At 42.2% G+C, this 21,155-nt stretch overlaps 2 protein-coding genes across 4 annotated transcripts; both read left to right on the plus strand.

The window, feature by feature from the left end:
* Window positions 1-3,718: 3,718 nt before the first annotated feature.
* On the plus strand, window positions 3,719-5,756 carry TCEAL9 (transcription elongation factor A like 9). Its single transcript, XM_016195732.2, has 3 exons — window positions 3,719-3,871; window positions 4,364-4,438; window positions 4,903-5,756. Exon 3 carries the CDS (start codon window positions 4,961-4,963, stop codon window positions 5,273-5,275), a length of 315 nt encoding a protein of 104 aa, XP_016051218.1. The 5' UTR covers window positions 3,719-3,871; window positions 4,364-4,438; window positions 4,903-4,960; the 3' UTR covers window positions 5,276-5,756.
* Window positions 5,757-19,638: 13,882 nt separating this feature from the next.
* On the plus strand, window positions 19,639-21,155 carry BEX5 (brain expressed X-linked 5). Of its 3 annotated transcripts, XM_087813546.1 has the most exons (3): window positions 19,639-19,750; window positions 20,123-20,200; window positions 20,542-21,155. In XM_087813546.1, the coding sequence occupies exon 3, from the start codon at window positions 20,571-20,573 to the stop codon at window positions 20,907-20,909; it is 339 nt and encodes a 112-aa protein (XP_087669672.1). In that variant the 5' UTR covers window positions 19,639-19,750; window positions 20,123-20,200; window positions 20,542-20,570; the 3' UTR covers window positions 20,910-21,155. The 3 variants fall into 3 exon arrangements, with proteins under 3 accessions (XP_087669672.1, XP_087669671.1, XP_087669673.1); XM_087813545.1 differs by lacking the exon at window positions 19,639-19,750 and having other exon boundaries at window positions 20,578-21,155; XM_087813547.1 differs by lacking the exons at window positions 19,639-19,750; window positions 20,123-20,200 and adding an exon at window positions 20,229-20,313.

Here is a 21,155-nt window from a genome sequence, read left to right on the forward strand (position 1 = left end):
TAGGGTGAACCCACAGTGCATGTGGCCCATTTTCAGGAAGATATACCTGGAGAAGAGGCACAAGCAGGCCTTGGATTTGGACTCCAGGTCCTTTGGGCAAGATATTCTAGGGTCCTAGGTATATAGAGTGTGGTTTAGAAGAAAAGAAATGAAGCCTCCAAGTAGACACATCTTGCCCCATTGATTCTTCTCTACTGAGGGAAGAAGGCCTCGAGAGGAGAGCCAGACACACCCTCTAAAAGTGGGACCTCGAGTGGAGGCCTTTACTGCTCAGATCTAAGGAGATAATAATGTCTTTGGGCATATTGCTTAAACTCTCTGTTTAGTTTCTTCATATACAAATAGAAATGAAAATATCTTCCTTGCGATTGTTGTTAGGAGTATAAAATGAGATAATGGCAGCAAAGCACCTTTCCCTTTTCAGACGATCTAGAGATTTCTGGAACTATTTCCATCAAGCTGGAGAAAAACAGCTGCCATTCAGGATGTTTCAGTCTTCCTAAGGACAATATATTCATATGTTTTACCAATCATATACTTCTTTCTAAAGTTCTTAGAGCTTGCCTGTGCTCTCCTGTTTTAGAGTTACAGGGAGTGCCAGAGCCCGCCGGCAGAGTCAAACGGTCCCGAGAGTAGGGGTGAGGATGGAGAAAAGACAGACACAAAAAAGATGGGATCGGGAGGGCTGCAGCTCGTGACAGCTGCAGCCCCGAGTTTATTTTCCAAGCTCAATTTATACCGGCGCTGTTGTTTTTGCTGAATAGCACCCTGCCCCGCATTCCTTCCCCGTGCCGGATACAAAGTAGTTCTCTCCAGGCCGCACAAACACACCTTCAGCATAAACACCCTGCCTCCTGCAGGAGCTCAGACCTTGGTAACTATCTTTGTCTCGGCTTCTAATGGGAACTTGTTGGGAAGGATTGAGTCCTTGGCTCGGTATGTAGCTTGACTGTTCCTTAACCCTTCAGGCCAGGGCCAGCTTCCTAATAAGCCTTTCTAGAATTTAAGGCCGCAAACTAAATTAGTATCGCCTTGGTGCCTCAAGGTCTAGGTCAGGGAGCAGGAGAGCACTTCTGCAGCTCACCCAGGCAGCTCCTCTGTGCCTGGGGCCACAGTAGCTCACCCACATCTCCCAGGGAGCAGGAGAGCACATCTGCAGCTCACCCAGGCAGCTCCTCTGTGCCTGGGGCCACAGCAGCTCACCCACATCTCCCAGGGAGCAGGAGAGCACTTCTGCAGCTCACCCAGGCACTGTGCCTAGGGCCACAGCAGCTCACCCACATCTCCCAGGGAGCAGGGGAGCACATCTGCAGCTCACCCAGGCAGCTCCTCCGTGCCTGGGGCCACAACAGCTCCCTACAAGGGAGAGTAACTTACTAAAGGGTCACACAGTCAGTTTGTAACAGAGTGAAAAGCTCAACCTCTCTAACTCCATCTTGTTCAAGCCAACTCTAATCTCATGGCCTTCACATTGATAGCTTCTTGCATATAGGCATGGCAGTCATTGGAGGAATTCTGCTTTCGGTTTGAGGTTTACAAAAACAGCCCCTTGCCAGAGGATGACTCTTCTAAGGAGATAAGGGAAGTATGTGTTGTTTATCAAATACTTGCAGGAACCTTGTGACCTGGACTCACATCAGCTAGGGTCAACTGACTAAACACCATCTTCCTCAGACCTCTGCTGGCGCCCAGATGTCTGTGGTCTTCAATCACCTCTTGCCCCTCCCACTTCCCCTCCCCTAGACATAAAATAAGACTGAAATCAGTACTTTAAGGTGGATTTAAGCATTAGGTTTCCCATTTTCTCAGTTGGAACCTTTCCTTACTCTAAACTCTGATGTTTTGATTTTTGGCCTTTAGAAGCAGTGGGCACAACTTTGGACCAGTAACACATTCTAGGTCTGGCACTGTAACTAACCTCTCCCATCTCTTCCGCTAGTGCTCTGTCCATCAGACCCAAACCATTATATCTTGGGATTTCTAGTGCTCAAATACACACACTTCCCAGAAGAAAGAATAATATGACAGAAGAGCAAGTGAAATAAAGTGATGTATAGTGGGGTTTTTTTCTTTCCACATAACCCAGCAAGGTCTTTATTCTGCCTCACAAAGGGTCGCCAAAACTTACACAAAACAAAAGTACATGTTTATGTCTCCTCATCATTTTTCAAATGTTACCACTGAGAGCTATGCAATTTTTATTGGCAAATGTATGACTTTTTACCAAAGACTGAGTTGAAGTTGAAAGATAACCAAAATCCATTGAAGACTTTATTTATATAAGTGAAGTGCTTCTCTCCAAATGTTATTTAGAATTCCCAACAGTCAATTATATGAGGTGCATGTTATTCCCTTCTTACAGATGAGGAAACACCTGATGATTCTGCAGGTAGCACAGCTTCTCGGCAAATATCACCACCAGGGCTCTGGAGTGAAACATCACTTTTTCCCCCCGTTTTGAATCCTTTTCCCCAAGTGAAATCCTAATATAATCATAATAATAGCTTGTACTTTTAAAGCACTTACCATATGCCAGGCCTTGTTCTCAGGACTGTACAGGCATTAACTCATTTTTTAAAATGTTTGAAATTTATTAGTCTCATTGATTTCTACCAAGAAAAAAAGCCCAAGCCCCTAAAGAGGCTAAATTATTTGGCTAGGTGATACAGGGTCATAAGTCTGCTGTCACCAATACCACACTTTGCAAGTGTGACAGAAATACTGAATTCCAAAAATTAGAGCCTATGAAAATATGTCCCTTGTGAAAATTTACAAGTGTGAATTCTCTCCCTTGAATGTCATAGGTTGATTTGTTCCTGAGTATGCTTAAGTGAGAGTTTTCTCCAAGTCTCTTGATTCCTGCTAACACCAAAACGGAAACTCCAAGTCTCCACACTACATGACCCTTTCCAAATAAGTAGGAATACCCTTCTTTATTGCTGTTGCTCTGGAAGAAACTGATTCTTAAAATATAGTCTGGGTGGCTTGAGGTTCTATTCTGAGATGACCTTAGCATCTTCTATATATATGTATATGTTTTTCATTTACAGTTGGGATTCAATATTATATTAGTTTCAGGTGTACATCACAGTGGTCAGACATTTATATAACATACAAAGTGAGCCCCCCGATAAGTCTAGTACCCACCTGGCACCATACATAGTTATTGCACTATTATTGACTATATTCCCTATGCTGTACTTTACATCCCCTGACTATTTGTAAGTGCCAATTTGTGCACATTAACTTATTTAACTGAAGTAATTTTGTCCTTTCTGGCTACAGAAGAGATTTTACTAAAAACAGAATATAAAAGTATTAAAAATAAAGTAAAAATTACATTCAAATATCTCATTCCTGTCCCAGGCTGTTTTTTTTTTTTTTGTTTTTTTTTTACAACCTGCTGACAAACCAACCCAAAGACCAGATTGCATGAAATGGAGGCTGAGGGAGGGGCGATGGCTGTAGGAGTTCTTAATATTGGAAGCAGAAGGCAGGAAGAGAATTCTATAAAGAAGTAAAAAAGTTTAATAGCTCCAGAAAAAGATGCAGCCCCTCCCAAGTAATCAGAGAAAGGCAGATAGAATTTTCCCCCTGGGAGTCTCAACACAAAAAAGACTGACAGAGCCAAATGTATAAGGGGGGGAGGGGACAGAGGGAGGGCTTACTTATGCCGCGCTTTTGGTGGGAGTGGAAATTAGGGACCCGAGCTCACTGGTGACGTAGATCTCACGTGACCAGGAGTCGACGTGTGCAGAAGTCCTGCTAGTCTGGTCCTTGTTCCCGTCTGGGTACCAGCTTCCTTCTGCAGCTCCACAGCGCGGCCTGAGACCGAGGAAGGAGAAAGAGTCAGTTGGCCTGGATTTTGCAGGTTGGTGTCAAAATAGATGCTGCTTGGGGATTTCTAGGATGGGGTGGCCTAGGGCAGAGACCTGGTTAAGTCCACCTCTTCACTCCCACCTCTGCGTCTGCAGGAAATGATGACCCTTGGGAAAGGGAGGGACTAAGGGTCTCGGGAGAAGGACTGGGAGACCTGGGATAGTTTAAAAATAATCAACCTCTGCCATCTCAGGCCACTTTCCCAACCCCGACCCTTCCCCCACCCCCCACCTCAGTCTTAAAGATAGTTCGGGAATAATCTGCCTTTCCTATACTCCCTGTCTGATGGGAAATTTGAGCTAACTTGCGCTGTGGAGAGGGGGGTAACTGGGGGAGACAGAGGTGAGAAAGTTTCCATAACCGAGAACCTTAATGAGGAAAAAGGTACGCGGTGCTGGTCAGCAGGCGCTCGCCCCACCTCCACTCCTCCACTCCCTCCTCTTTCTCCCACCCCCTCCCCCTCGCGTTTCCCGTTTGTCCGCAGATCTGCGAGTCTGTTGTTCACCGCACTGCCCAAAGGCTAGAACAGACCGGGAAGACGCCGATTGAATCAGTACTGGTAGGTGAGGGGAATATAAAGGCGTCTGGGGTGGAGGTGGGCGAGGGCGGGACTGAGGTGTGGGCCCCGCTGTTCGTCATCCTCCCACCCCCACCCCCGCTTCCCTCAGCCTCCTCGGTTCTGGGAGGGTCTCGTGTTAGGCGCAGTGTATTGTGTTGTACCCTGTGCGGGGGGGGGGGGGGGGGGGGGGGGCGGGGGCGGGGGGGAGTGTCGGGGAAATGGTTGAGAAGCGCCGTGGAAATGGCTGGAGGGAGGGAAAAGAGAGAGGCCAAGCGATGGAAAGAGGAGGGGAGAGGGGAGAGGGGCCTGCTCCTGGAAGCCCTCATTGCTGAATGAGTCTCCCGGGTGGAAAATATTTGCTGATGGCTCAAAAACAAACGGAAAAAGCCAGCGCTGAGTCCTCTGTCCAGAGCGCGGGTCCAGTCACCAAGCCTTTGACTTACCATGTCCTCCTTGCTTCCTAGAAGTGATTCTATTCAGAGGAGTAACTGGAGCAAAAGGAAGGAAGAGGACGGACACAAGATGAAACCCTGTCAAAAAATGGAAGGAAAACCAGAAAACGAGAGTGAACCAAAGCTGGAGGAAGAGCCAAAGTCTGAGGAAAAGCCAGAGGAAGAGGAAGAGCCAAAGGAGGAGGAAAAAACAGAAGGAACTTTCAGAGAAAGGCTGATCCAGTCTCTCCAGGAATTTAAAGAAGATATTCACAACAGGCATTTAAGCAAGGATGACATGTTTAGGGAGGTGAATGAAATAGACGAGATAAGGAGAGTAAGAAACAAGCTTGTGGTGATGCGTTGGAAGGTTAATCGAAACCATCCTTACCCCTATTTAATGTAGTTTGCCTTGATTTTTATTTTTTCTGATATTAACATTGCCATATAGCTTTCTTGTGATTTGCATTTTTCTGATAAACCTTTGTCCATTTTTCTACTACTAACTTGTTGCTATTAGTGGTTTTAGATGCATCTCTTGTTTCTGCATCTCATTGTTTATCATATTTTGAACCAATCTCCAAGTTTCTGCAATTTAATAGGAGAGAGAGCTTTACTCATTTTACAAAAGGAGGTCCTCCTGACAGGATAGAAAATGAAAAATGTTACTAAGGAATATGTGAATATCATATTTTTAAAAGGGAAGAGTATGTTTGTATATACATATATACACAGAAAAACATGTGAGGGATGAAAGACAAAAAAGTTCATTGGTAGGATTATGAGTGATTTAAAAAATTCTGCTTACTTGTATTTTTCCTTATTCCTAGAATATACGCGCATTGTTAAAATAATAAAAGTTTTATGACAAAAAGTGATAACCAGCAGCACTTATCAGTTTATTTCTAAAGTCATTGGGACACTCGACATTTGTTGACAGAATTTTAGAAGCAAATGTGAACAAATTACCACCAGAGTTTTATATCTTTTCTTATCTATAAAAGAGAGATAATAATGATCTCTAAGGGACCTTGTGAGAGCTAAATAAGGTAATGACTGAGCTATATCTGACAGGTTTTTTCTCCCATCTGCCCATGCAGGATCCCAACTCCCAAGAGACTTGTTTCAGCTATCTGGAGGCTAGAGAAAGTAATTTTCACCTGTGCTTAAGAACAAATCCAGGCCAACTGGATGCCATCTTTTATGTTCTCTTGCTATACCTGCCCAAATGCCCATCCCCACCTTAATACTATCATATATATTGGATATTCCTGCCCCTTCACCCAGGTTCTGTACCTTTTAGGCCCCTACCACTGTTGATATTTTGGAATTCTCAAATAGTGAAGCCCAACACATTTCTTCAGGACCTCGAGTAGGCTGATTTCCCAGACTGACCTCTACAGAAATGGGGAGAATGTCCATCTCAATTTAGACAGACATGCAGGGCTACTTGGGCCATGATACAGATATCTGGGCAACTGGATTTTTAATCACAGGCCCCCTCTTCCCCATAAGATTCAGGATAATGGGTCTGTTTAGGGGTTGGACCAGAAGACAAGTCTGAGTAACAGATGTTATGCTTTAGTCAGAGTTTCTCTGAATCTAAAGATTATGGTTTTATCTTCCTGACTTTTGGGGTGAGTGATCTTTTCCAGAAGATCGGTGGCAGGCCCTCTTCACCAGTTCAACAGATACCCTTAGACATGTGTGAAGTGTAAGGTGATGTTCCAGTCAGGTTTGGGGATATTCCCATCCTCACCTGGAAACATGAAAGTACTATATAAGATGGTGTCTCTATACTTCTAAATCTGCATATCTATATATGTATCTACGGCTTACAGTTGTACCAGTTGTGTTATTTTTCCTCTGTGACACTTTTTGGGGGGCCATTCATTTTTTCAGACTGTTCTATAAGTTTGCAGTAGCCTGGTGGTTGCTGGCCAGGCTGGATTCTGGCTGGAGTGAGATGAGGGTCCAGGGGCTCACTGTGGCAGTTTTCTGGACAGGACGAAGCCATTACCCTGGCACTCGGATGGCACTCTGGAAGGATGTGAAAAGACTCACTCAAGCCACACTACTCTCCAGGGAGGTCTGCCTTCGGTTTCTCTGCTCCAGCCTGCAGCATGCACCAGACTCCTAGGCTGATGGCCAGGCTAACTGTCCCCATTGCAGGTCAGAGCACTAGACTTCCTTTCCCCCTTTTTTCCTTCACCAGGGGCTTGATGAGAACTTTTTATAGGGAAGGAGATAAGACCTCAAAATTTATTAACTAAAAACATTGGTTGTGGTAGTCTGTCCCGGCCATGACTACTTTGATATAATCAGCTAACTTGGAGTTAAAGTAGGGGGACCTAGTGGTAGGTGGAGATGATTTTAGTATGCAAATATTTTAAATTGTAATATCCTTGTGTTTATTTGAATGTGTATTTTTTTAAATACTTCTTTATTGATTTCAGAGAGAGGAAAGGAGAGGGAGAGAGAGAGATAGAAACATCAATGATGACAGAGTCATTGATCGGCTGCCTCCTGCACACCCCCGAATGGGGATCAAGCCCGCAACCCGGGCATGTGCCCTGACCAGGAATTGAACCCCGGTTACCTGGATCCTAGGTTGACGCTCAACCGCTGAGCCATGCTCGGCTGGGCTGAATGTGTATTAATGAACACTCTGTCTACGTCAAGTTATGATAGTTTAGATTTAGGGTGATGCTGTAAATTTTCCTTTTCAAAAAGGTATTCAAATTAAATGAGTCAATTTGAAGACAATAATGAAGTAGAACACAATATTAATAGTGTAAATGGTATACTAATATGGCAAAAATCATTCTGGGGGGGAAACATTGCCTTAGCATAATTGATTTAAGGGTAATATTTGGAAACACCTGTCAAGAACTGTGCAAAGATTGTACCCTACTTATAAGTTAACAGGTTAACCTGCTACTGGCTAATGGATACTGGGAGAAGACACTAGAATCTCAGGTCAGAGACAAAGGACATTATTACTCAGCAAAAGTAGTAGTCAGAGTTTCATACTGGTTTGTATCAGTTATCCATGATCCTCAAGTCCCATGGAGTGGCACAGGGCTCATTATGGATGCCTGTACATGCAGTGCACTGTGTTGCAGGAAAGAAACCCTGAATTTGGAGAATTCGCCACTTTCTTAGTAAGCAGAAGCAAGCCTGCGCTCTGCCCAGTGAAAGACATTACCTCATCCTTCAAAGTTGCTTGTGTTGCAAACACAACTCTGAGAAATGGCTTGTCTGTGTAGAGTGATTAGGCCTTACCTCTTGGTACACCCAGTTAGAACGTGCAAGGAAGCTCAGGACCCAAGGCAGATTGCCTCTCCCAATAACAGTTTTCTCTGTGCAATGAATCTTAATGTGAATTTCTAATTTCCTAACATCACAAATTTTGATTTCTAATTCCAAGTTAAATAAAGCAAATAATTCATTATACTGTAGAGTGTAAACAAGATATTTGTAACTCTTTCTAGTTTTTACTTAAATGCATAGGATTTTGAATAAATCCTAAATAACTGAATGAAAACATCAACTAAGAAACTAAAAGTAAATAGTTTATGAGGGACTTTAAAATTACAGAAACACATAGCTACAGTGATGCACAAAATAAAAGAAGGAGCAATGCCAATGAATTTACCAGGATGTTAATGACAGGAATAATCTTATACAAAATTTTGCACTGCAAAACTGACAGGAAAGTGTTTTTGAAAGTCAGCCCCCGATCTCATATATCACTGCTGCCTCGATAAAAGGAAAAGGCAAAAGCTAAGAGAAAAGTGGGTCAGTACCCTCTACAAGAAAAGTTCAAGGTAGGCTAAGGTTTGTTACTCACAAGTAACAGTATCCAAAAGCAGTTATTTGATATTCTGACAACACTGTTTTGCAAGAGCCTTAGCAAAAACAATTGTATCATTTGGTGGATAATTTGGTTGGGAATGGAGTATCTTTTTGAGTATTTATTGGCCATTTTTACATCTTACTTTGAGAAATGTCTTTTCCAATATTTTGCCTGAATCCTTAATAGTTTTAGTATAGTGTGGGAAAAGGATCTATTTAAAGGAATGAGGTAGATCCATATGTACACATGTTCATCATGCATTAGTAAAAGAAAAATGAAGGACAGCAGGCACAGTACAATATATAGCCACCCACATAGCTACATACACATATATACACATACCCACAAATAACAAAATGAAACCCTTTAACTTACTAAAGGGAAGGATAACATCTGTTTAAGTGGTATTTTGCTATCTCACGAGACCTTCTGCTATCTGGTTCTTAAAGAAAAATAACTATTTTTTAAAAAATAACTATTTTAAAAAATGTTTTTATTGATTTCAGAGAGAGGAAGGGAGAGAGAGAGATAGAAACATCAATGATGAGAGAGTCATTGATCCGCTGCCTCCTGCGCGCCCCCCACTGGGGATCAAGCCCGCAACCCGGGCCTGTGCCCTGACCGGGAATCAAACAGTGACTTGGTTCATAGATTGATGCTCAACCACTGAGTCACACGGGCCAGACAAGAAATAACTATTTTTTTAAAATTTATCCTAATGGACAATTCTATTATCCTTGCATTGTAACGGTCAGAACAGTTTCTTCGATTTACACAGTCTTTCTTCCATGAACTCTGAGTTCTTTTTCAGATCTTATATCACTAACCTACTATTTGATAGAAAAAGAAAATGAGGCATAGAGAGATTGTCTTGGCTAAGGTCACCCACCTATTAAATGGAATGCCCACCTAAGGTCAAAGCCCTTGTTTCCTGATCTCTGCTCTGCAACAGTTGGTATTTAATAAATAGTAACAACAACAACACGCCGTTGTGCTGAATAAATTCCCATCATCACCTCAAAGTTTATGCCCTTTCAAGTCCTGGTTGGTTTCCACGGTTTTCCTTGCCCAAAATAGTCTCTCAACTACTCCTCACACACTTAGCCTGGATAACTCCTACTCATCCATCCCATAAGAGATATTACTTCTTATTTTATTTTATTTTTAAATGTGCTTAATGTTTATATTTTTATTTTATTTTTATTGAATTTATTGGGGTAACATTGGTTAATACAATTATATAGGTTTCAGGTGTACAATTCTGTAACACATCATCTGTGTATTGTATTGTGTGTTCACCCAAAGTCAAGTCTCCTTCCATCACCATTTATATGCCCTTTACCCTCTTCTGCCTCCCCCCACCCTCCTTTCCCTCCTTACTGTTGCGTGTGTGTATGAAGTTTTGGGGGATTTTTGGCTTAATCCCTTCACCTTTTTCACCCAGCCCTGCAGCACCCCTTCCCCTCTGACAGCTGTCAGTCTGTTCTCTATCTGTGAGTCTGTTTCTATTTTGTTTGTTAGTTTATTTTGTTCATTAGACTCACATATGACTGAAATCACATGATACTTGTCTTTCTCTGACTGGCCTAGCATAATGCTCTCCAGGTCCATCCATGCTGTCGAAAACGGTAACATTTCCTCCTCCTCCTCCTCCTCCTTCTCCTTCTTCTTCCCCTCCTCCTCCTCTTCCTTCTTTTTTTAAACAACTGAGTAGTGTGTAAATGTCCCACAGCTTTTCTATCCACTCATCTACTGATGGGCACTTGGGTTGTGTCCAGATCTTAGCTATTGTAAATTGTGCTGCTATGAACATAGGGGTGCATAGATTCTTTCTGATTAGTGTTTCAGGATTCTTAGGGTATATTCCTAGAAGTGGGATCACTGGGTCAAAAAGCAGCTCCATTTCTAATTTTTTGAGGAACCCCCATACTGTTTTCCATAGTGGCTGCCCCAGTCTGCATTCCCACCAGCAGTGCACCAGGGCTCCCCTTCCTCCACATCCTCGCCAGCACTTGTTGATTTATGGATAATAGCTATTCTGACAGGTATGACAGCTTTAAAAAACAAAACTAAAAACAGCTTTATTGAGATTTAATTCACATACCACACAATTCACCCACTGAAAGTATATAATTCAATGGTTTTTAGTATATTCACAGTTATGTGCAACTTATCACCATAGTCAATTATAGAACACTTTCAAGTCAAAAAGAAACACAATACCTTTACCTATGACTCCTCCCCCATGTCTCTATAGCTCCAGCCGTAAGCAAACACTACTTTATGTCTCTATATATTTCCCATTCATGGATATTTCCTAAGAATGTGCTCATACATTTCATATTATTCTTTTATAATACTTATTATCTGTAAGTTCAGCACTAATGGCCCCTCTTTCATTTCTGATTCTAGGAAACTGAGTTCTCCCCTACCCCCCATCTCTTTCTATCTATCTCTCATCAATTTAGCTAAAGGTTTGTCAATGTTGTTGATCTTTTGAAAGAATCAGCTTTGGTTTCACTAATTTTCTCTACTCTCTTTCCATTCTCCATTTCATTAATTTCTGCTCTAGTCATTATTTCCTTCCTTCTGCTTGCTTTATGTTTAGTTTGCTATTTTTTCCAAGTGTCTTCAGTGGAAAGTTAGGATATTGATTCAAGATCTTTCTTCTTTTTCAATATAGGCATTTACAGGTATTGTCTTTCCCTCTCATCATAAGTTTAGCTTGATCCCATAAATTGCGCTTCAACATACCAAAGTTGTACCCCATAAATTTTGGAATGCTGTATGTAGTGTTTCATTTTCATTCATCTCAAAGTATTTTCTGATTTCCATTTTGATTTGTTCTTTGATGACTTGGCTATTTAAGAGTTTTTGCTTAATTTTCAAATATTTGTGAGGTTTCTTTTTTTCTATTATTGATGTGAAATTTTATTCCATTGTATTCAGAGAACATACAGAGTGAGGGAAAAGGTTTACAGTTGTGAGTATGTGAAACAGAGTTTATTCTTGTTTTATTTTTTATTAATTATTGTATTATTTTCCATATGAATAACTGCAAATCTACTTTTGCCCCACCCTGTATATTATTTTTAACCCTTTAAATTTATTGAGGTTTATTTTGTGGTCTGTCACACAGTCTACCATAAAGAATGTGCCACGTGCACTTGAGAAGAAATTGCTTTCTGCTGTTGTTAGGCAGTGTATTCTATGTGTCTATTAAGTGTACTTGGTGAGTAGTGTTCTCAAGTCTTCTGTTTCCTGGTTAATCTTTTTCCCAGTTAGTCTATTTATGTATTATTAAAAGTGAGGTGTTAACAACTTCAACAATTATTGTTGAATTATCTATTTCTTCCTTCATTTGTATCAATTTTTGCTTCATGTATTTTGGTGCTCTGTTGTTAAGTGCATCTATGACTCTTTTATGCCCCCTTGGCTTCTAGTTTTTGGTCTGGCATGTAAAGAATTTGGAAGTCATCACTTCATCCTAACAACAAGTAAAAAGCAGAACAAACTGAAAATTAACAACTTTTTTTAGATTAATTAGAGAATTGAGGCCACAGAGCAAATCACTGCGCCCCCCCCTCCCCCCAAAGGAAACACAGACAGGCAGATATAGATAATCGCAATTTGCTAGTGTAAACTCCATGAACAGAAATGTCCTCAGGAACCAGTACTGAGAGAGCTGAAGGAATCAGAACTTCTAAATATGGTACTGAAGTTGAGAAAACCTATACTAAAGTTGACAAATTGCTGGAAGTTCAATGTGGAAAAGTCTGAGATTTAAAACTCCAGAGAGGCCCAGTCTTAGGGATGCTCCCACACTTTTCTGAGTTTTACCTCAAAGAGCCCTATGAGGTTCTCACAGTGAATATTGGAGAAAATCCCCTCATGTTTCTGGCAGGGGGAGGGGAAAAGTACCCATTTTTAAATATACCCAAAGCATTCTGTTCTTCTTAATAAGGCCTTCTCTCAAAAGAAACTGTTTTACCAAAGCCTAACCCACTTGAGTTTTTTCAGAGCCTAACCAACCTGGAAGAAAAGAAATATCCAATTCCAACCTCCTCTAACCATCCTGTCCCACCTAAGTGAGGGTGGAGTGGGGGACTGAGAAGTACTTGTCGAGGCCACAGCTATAACCATACCCAGCTGCTCGGCTCCTCTATTTTCCAGTTGAATTCTCTATTATTTTCAATAATGCCCTTGAGCATTAATTGCTCTGCAGACTAATTCAACTCAATTTGGGTTCCCTTGAAGGAAAATTTCCAAAGGTCAGCATTTGATATTTGTTTGAACACGAGGAAGGAGGACTTCTCTTTGCCACCCCCTTCCCTGGCTCTTTAAAACAATCTAGCCAGTTAACCCGTATCTTATTCAAATCCATGAATTACTTCAAAATTGCCTCTACCACAACCACCACTGTTTAGAGCATCCTTGGACTGAACTTCTTTCATGCTCTGCTGCAAATGAACTACTTTCAATTGAGAATATGTTAGAACTTATATGCTTTATGTCTGTCTTCTTTCCCCAGGCAAAATCGCTGAGCTAGTGCTCTGGGTCAGGGGGTGGGGACAATGGTACTCTTCTCTCTGAGTGACACTCCTGCTTTAGGAGGAAACAGCAGTCTGAGGTCCTTTCAGCTTGCTTCTCATAATGTGGAACGATGCCTTACAAGCCAAGCCAAGTGGGATCAGGGCCCTACTATTCTCGGTGGTGCCATATCCATGGGACAGTCTCCATTCCAGCAGTGAGGGCTGGTTGGAAGGAGAGAGCCCCTACTTCTCAGCTGCACTCACCTGGAACTTAACCTTGCAATCTCAGTACTTGGGGCAGGAAGAGAAATGTTAAAATTTTCACTGGTTTCACTGGAGGTCAGGTGCACAAAGCTCCTCACTCTATCATGCCAGAAATTGACCTCATAGACATTCCTTTTTCCTGGAAGACATCACTGACAACTAAGTCCTGTTACTCAGTTTTCCAACTCCTTCTTTAGTACTTACCACACTCTCCTTCCGGTTTCCTCCCATTAAACCATGAGCTCCATAAGAGTATAAAGGCTGTGTGTGCCTTGTTCTCTTTTATATCTCAAAGGCTTTGCATGACACATAGTAGATACTCAATAAATTATGGTTGAACTGAAAATATATTTCTTATATTTTTAAGTGGAAAGAGCTATGTCTTGAGAATTAGAACTCTTAAATATGGTTTAAAATGTAAAAGGTTCAAGCAATAAATGGATAAAAGAATGAATAAAATATGGATTTGGGGCCTTATTAATAAATTAAACTGGGTAGAGGTTAAGAGCATAGACTTAGGAAATAGACTAAGCAGGTCTGAATTCCCACTGTACTGTTTCCTATCAGTTGCTTACCCTCACTGTCCTGAATTTCTCTTATGTGTAAAATGAGGGGCAATCTTAGCAGCTACCCGAGGTATTTGGGGGAGGATGAAATGCAACAAGGAATATACATGTGCAGCAATGCCTGTCCCATGTCAGCATTCGTATAAGTGCCATTTTATTTTCAGGGCTGTGTGTCTTTAAAAAAAACTAGGATAAGTCTGTACATGCTATTTCATAGTCCAACTTAAAAGAAAAATAAGGATTTCTTTTCTTTCCACTTGCAAAAGGAATAAATTTTCCTTGGACAATTTAGAAGATAGAAGTAATCACCACCTGAGGAACAGCATCGGAAGTGCATCTTTAATCTCAAAGGTGAGGACAAATAAATGGGAGTGGCTGAAGGAGGAACAGGGACACCAAGTCACGAGGTATAGGTTTCTAAGTGTAAAATGTGACCTAAGATACTGTCATGTGAGTAATGCCTGAGTCTCAGATTTGTGATGGGAAATGTAGGCCCTGATTAAGGAGATGGGGGAGGAGTGTAAAGGAGGAAGAAGGAAGGGAAGGGGTGTGTGTGTGTGAGAGAGAGAATTTACTCTTTATTAGAGATAGGTAAAAATCATCTGTACTACCAACACATAAAAATTATCAGGTTTACTAGTCTTTAAAAATAATTTCTTGCTTATTCGCATATCTACCTAATTTTTGTAGAATACTTGAAAAATGTAAAAAATTATAAATCAGAAGATTTATGATTTTGGCCTATCACCATCACTATAAGGGCCAAAAGCAATTATAAATAAAATGTTAGTGTATTTACTTTGATTTGACATGCAAAGTGTGTAAACCTACAAGGTAAGTATATATAAATGGTTGTATAGATAGATAGATAATAGATAGATGGATAGATGATAAATATAGATGATATATAAATGATGACAGATTAGATAGATGATAGATAGATAGATGATAGATGATAGATGATAGATAGATAGATAGATAGATAGATAGATAGATAGATAGATAGATAGATAGATAGATAGATAGATAGATAGATGATAGACAGATGATAGATAGATAATAAATAAGGTCTTGGTTCACACAATTATGGAGGCTGGGAAGTTTCACAATGTGCTTTCTGCAAGCTGGAGAGCCAGGAAAGTCAGTGGTATAGTTCAAAGACCTGAAAGCTGGAGAGCTGATGTGAGTCAGTCTGAACTAGAAGTCCTGAAAACCAGGAAGGCCAAGGGCAGGAGAAGATCAATGTGCCAACTCAAATGGTCAGGCAGAGAGCAAATTCAATCTTCCTCCGCCTTTCTGTTCTATTCAGGCCCTAAATGCATTGAATGATGCCCCACCACATTGGGAAGTGCCATCTGCTTTACTCAGTTCACCAATTCAAATGCTAAGCTCTTCCAGAAACACCATCCCAGGCACAGCCAGAAATGTTTAACCAGATATATGGGCATCCCATGGCCTAGTGGACACATAAAATTAACCATCAAGTCCTCTTTCCCTTTGTTTACTCAGATGGTTTGAGAGTTTGGAGGAGGGGAATAAAAAGACACTCTTTAACCTGACTACTTAGGGTAAGATTGCTATTCCCATGTGATTAATCATCACCGAGGCTCAAGTTTGATTTCTATAAAGCCTGCTGATAAGGAATCACACCCAAGCAGCTCCCTTAGATTTTGGTGGCCTGTAGGAAGATTGAGCCATATCTTGCATGTGACTCCTTGCTGATGATCCTCACACAGCATTCCTGTGGTTCATAGATTTATTTTGCTTACTCTGTAACCATTTCTGGTAAGCCTGTATCTCAATAACTCCCCTCTCCTCAGCAACAACTCCAGAGCTTGTAGGCATGGTAGGATTTATTTTTCACATCTCCAGAATTGGAAACTTTGGTAAGGAGTTAACTCTAGCCCTTTCTCCACCTGGCCACACCACCACATCATCTCTGCATAAAAGTTCTTTCTAGGCTCCTATAGCATCTAGGTAGCTCAAAATCCCAGTGATAAAACAGATATCTAGCAGAGGAATGAGAAGTGAATTGTGCCATCTTGTAGATATCCCGAAACTTTATGTACAATTCTATTAGAATCCCACTCCCTTGGCTTTGGGAATCAAGCACCACTATCTGACATAGTTATAAGAGATAAGGAGAAGGGATAGGTTCTTTTTACAAACACCGTATTTCCTCAAATGTGAGTCCAGTCTCCTCCTTCCCAGTACTACATTACCCTTCTATTATTTCAAGGTAAGAGCAATCAAACCAGTTTACCCTCTTTTTGTCCTTAGGGCACATGAGTCCTAAACTAAAACTCTTGTATCCTAACTTAGTCTTGGAAAATTTTTAAATTTTGTTCTTAACAGGTTGTTATTTATCTCCAACTCCCCAGAAATCTTTAAGGGACAAGAAAAGATCTCAATCAACACCTCATAACATTTTAGTAAAGATAACATCATTTCCAGGACAATTTTTACTTATTTTTAAAACATCACTTCATTATAACCAATTTCCTATATAGCATAACACCTGATGTGGAACAATATACAAATGTATATTTTCATCCAAGAAAATGTGGTGGTTTCAAACAAGACTTGTTCCAGATGGGTCAAAAAGACAAAAAGCAAAACATTTAGCCACTGAAAGAAATAAAACTCTAATTGCTAAACTTCAGTCAAAGGTTATGTTACAGTGGTTTCTCTACTTTATGGGGATTCTTTCTAGGTAATTACTGATTTTCATAAAAGTTTTTCCATATTGCTCTAAATACAGTCCCCTGAATGAAGAGCAATTCAGTTGTGGGTGCATTCAGTCAACAAATATTCACTAATCACCCACTTAGTACAAGGAACTTAGTCACTGAGTATGCAAAGTAGAAAAAGAGCGGATGTGTTGGATCCTCATGGATTTTAAAAATGAGTTGATCTAGCTAAGGAAATAATTCAACTATGCCTACTCTTCAAATTTTGTTAGAAACCATCTAATGACAAAAAATGAGTCAACTTTTATTGTTAACTTATTAGGCTCTGTGGTAAGTACTTGATATGTGTGATTTACTTCTTCTAACAGTGCATTTCACAAAAGAAGCACAGAAACCTTGGTAAGTAATTGACCCAAAGTCACACATCAAGTTAGTAGCAGACAGGACTTTTAGACAGCTAATGTTTCTAATCAGCATCCTTTCAGCCAATATCACTAATAGAGTTATCTGTATGAAGAGTAGTTTACTGTGAGACAGAATCCAGAAATCACTAACATCCCTTTAAAAGACAAGTACTGGGCCCAGCCAGGCGTGGCTCAGCTGTTGAGCGTCGACCTAGGATCCAGGCGATTGGGGTTCGATTCCCGGTCAGGGCACAGGCCCGGGTTGTGGGCTCGATCAACGGCTCTCTCATCATTGATGTTTCTATCTTTCTCTCTCCCTCTCCTTTCCTCTCTCTGAAATCAATAAAGATATATTTAAAAAAAAAAAAAAAAAAAAAGACAAGTATTGGGTGTGATTTTGTAATTTGAGCTTTTGGAGCTATATATTAACATATCTATTGCAAACACCAAGAAGGACTCCTCGCGGTTAACCAGGTCCAAACACATAATCAGAGTCGAGCAGTCATTGTTCACAGGGGCCTCTCAGGCACACTGTATATCAAGGAAAGCTGCAGATTGAGCTGCCAAGCCTCCTGCATTGTGTCCCTCTAGGCTACACAACCCTTAAAAAGGAGCTCCTGGAATCATATTTTGACCAATGGACTGAGACCTGCCCCACCCAATCAGAGCTATGCAGCCATGCCTTCATTTGCATCTTTACCAACCAAGGAGAACAGCATCATAATGACCAATCAGGACAGTGCTATTTGACTCAATCAAATTGTGCAAATTTGGATTTCTCATTTGCATATAAATGGACCAATCAGGGATCAGGGCATTCACTATTTATATGTGAGTAGACCTCCCTTTTGTCTTGGAGGAGCATACTTTCGGTCTCCACTTTAGGCTGCATTGGACTTATTTGTAAACTGTTCACCCGAATGAAGCCTCGCCATTTACCACAGCCCAGATTGGGGGTTCATGTTGGCATTGGATTGGTGGCAAAGACCTTTTGTTGACACCATATATCCCTAAAAGCATGTGCGTGTGTGTGTGTGTGTGTGTATGTTTGTACGCATACATGCACATATATAAAACTTTCTGTATCTCCAAAATCTCAAACTATATATGCACTAGGCACATACTCTTCTTTTTTTCAATGTCCCAGCTAGTTTAGCAGGGTAGGAAATTACATAGGAGTTTGGAGCCAAACATAGAGTCAGTAAGCATTTTTCTGGCCTGTCTTGCCTCAGTGCATACAACTCTTTTGGTTGCTTTATCACAAGAAACACCTACTAAATATTCTTTTATAATAGTACCACTTTTCTAAAGATGTCTCTGTTTTCTAGTTGTGATAATTTTTTTTTTTTAGTTATTTCAAGTTGGAGAAAGGAACATTTACACTCAAGGTGAGTTTCGGTCTTAAGTTTAGTTGATTCGCTTACCCCCTGCTTATTTTTAATATGTTTTTGAAACATTCACATCAAAAGGCATAAGGCTTTGGGACTGACTTCTGCATATTATGTGCTTAATCTCTGAGATCATTCTATGAAGATATTTGTAGGGGTGGTTTGGAAGGAAAAGCAGGAAATAAAAAGGCTTTTCCGCAAAGACTCTGGTATTTAAAATCACATAAATTTACACAAAATGGCCGAGGTCCAACAACTGGACTTCTCCCTAAAGATTTACTTGACAGATCATTTTGAAAACACCAGCTGCGTTCAGGAAGGCACCACCTTCTTGCAAAATGAAATTTTGAAGAAAGCTACTATATTTCAAAGGTGATTTGATAGTGTGTGGAGCCAAGAGAAAATATTTTCTGTGTGCTACAGGTGAACATAATCAAACAATGAGGCTTTTTCATTCTGCAGGATGAAGCATATCTTTCAAAAATGAAACCTTATAATTTTTTACTTTTTGAGGCATGCTGACTTTTTAAAAAAGGAAATGAAGAGATTATTGGGAAGGCTACATACAAATCATTCTAACTCCTTGCCTCTCTTTCTGACAAGTCCTCTGCTCCCTCCCCACCCTAGTCCTCATTCTAAATTTCCTAGAAGGGTATGAATTCAGGGGACAAGGTAGGAAATGGTGGCTGTACTTGTGCAGGGTGTGCGTATGTGTGGGTTGGGGGAGGGGGGGAGGTGGCCAGCAAGAAGAGGCCAGAAATCAGAAAACGCCAAAATCAAAGCCAGGGGCTGGAATGGGAGGGTTGGAGGGTGTTGCGGAGCCTCCTAGGTAAACAGAGAAGGGCAAATTCCAACCCCAGGAAGGTGATGCCACTTGTGGGCCCTCAGATTGGCTAGGACAGAGATGAGTGAGAGGGCGGTGCACACGGGGCCCAGGAGCGCAAACTGGCGGAGGGGGTTGTGTGTGCGTGTGCACGCGGCGGGGGAGGGGGCCCGCGCTGCTGCTGCACTGGCTGGGGGAGTTGGGGGGCGAGCTCCTTGGTGACGCGAGGCCTTCACGTGACCAGGAGCTGCAGAGGGACGCAGCCTTCGGTACAGTCGTCACTCTGGTCTGGGTACCAGCTCCCCGCTGCCCTGCGCACGGCGGGCTGGCATCGGGCCCAGGGAAAGCGGAGCAGGTAAGAAGGGCCCGAGGCCCTCGAGGCGGCCAGGGCGACAGCCGCCGCCCCCAACCCGGAGGCCGGCGCCGGGGATGGGTGCAGCGGTCCCTGCCGGCTTTCTCCACTCGGGTATTCTTGGGAACTTAAACAGTGACCCCCTGGGTGGGGGTGCTGGGGCGGCAGGGGTTCCAGCGAGGGCAGCAGAGCGACTCAACGATGAGAAATTACCCCTAGTTCCTTTAGGAAAACGGTGAAAGCCGGTTGGGGAGAGAGACTGGGGGGAGAGACGCGAGCCGAGGAGGGGGAGTCCGGGAAGGGGCTGGCGGCGGCGGGTGGGCACCGAGCGCTCGGCTGCAGCGCCACCCTCTCCCGCACCCCGCTGCTCTGCAGGTCTTCGGGTCCAAGTGTGGCAGCAGCGCGCTCGCGGCGAGAATCGGGAGGAGGAGCAGACAGCAAGGATAGGCCCAGGTGGGTGCGGGGCCCAGTGGTGGGGGGCGGGTGCAGAGCCCAGAGACACCCCCCAAGCCCCCATCCCCCGGTCCCCGTCCCCGGTCCTCCATTTTGCTGTCTGCAGAGCTCTGGTAAAGAATCTTGGGAAGGGAAAAATGGTGGGCTTTGGGGGAGGGAAGGAAAAGGAGAGAGCTGGAGGGAGGGGCTCGAATTGGAGGCCCCCTAGAGGGCGCAGAAAACTACAAAGTGGGGGGGAAAAAAGAAATTTTAAAAACCTTTGATATCAAGGCTCTGAGTCCTAGTGGTCAGTGCACCAAGCATTCAGTCTCTCCTTGCCTTTGTCTTACTTGTGTTCAAAGAAAAACAACCAGGAAAAAAAAATCTCATCATGGCAGATATCCACCACGAAAACGAAGAAATGGAGCAACCCATGCAGAATGGAGAGGAAGACCGCCCTTTGGGAGGGGGCGAAGGCCACCAGCCAGCAGGAAATAATAGACGGGGACAGGCTCGCCGGCTGGCCCCTAACTTCCGATGGGCCATACCCAATAGGGAGGTCAATGATGGGATGGGCGGAGATGGAGATGATATGGAAATGTTCATGGAGGAAATGAGAGAAATCAGGAGAAAACTTAGGGAGCTGCAGTTGAGGAATTGTCTGCGTATCCTTATGGGGGAGCTTTCTAATCACCATGACCATCATGATGAATTTTGCCTTATGCCTTGATTCCTGCCATTTTCCATGAGATTAATACTGTGATTCTCACTTGTTTTCTTTTTCCTTGCATTTCCTGATATGCCTTTACTGATCCGTTTGCTGTGAACCTTATGTAATTTCCATGTGTCAAGTGGGTTCTGTGTTACCAGCTTCTAATTGGAGATTGCCTTGGCGCACAGTCTTAAGTTTCTGTCAACAGTAGTTCCACCAATTTGCATGGAAAAATGTAAAGTTAATAAAGCAATTAAAAAGCAA

The sequence above is a fragment of the Miniopterus natalensis genome, chromosome X, assembly GCF_054644295.1.
Source record: "Miniopterus natalensis isolate mMinNat1 chromosome X, mMinNat1.hap1, whole genome shotgun sequence".
In the NCBI taxonomy this organism is placed as follows: Eukaryota; Metazoa; Chordata; class Mammalia; order Chiroptera; family Miniopteridae; genus Miniopterus; species Miniopterus natalensis.

What these genes read in the sequence shown, in the direction of transcription:
- TCEAL9 (XM_016195732.2), top strand. Translation starts at nt 4,961, where the DNA reads ATGAAACCCTGTCAAAAAATGGAAGGAAAACCAGAAAACGAGAGTGAA.
- BEX5 (XM_087813546.1), top strand. Translation starts at nt 20,571, where the DNA reads ATGGCAGATATCCACCACGAAAACGAAGAAATGGAGCAACCCATGCAG.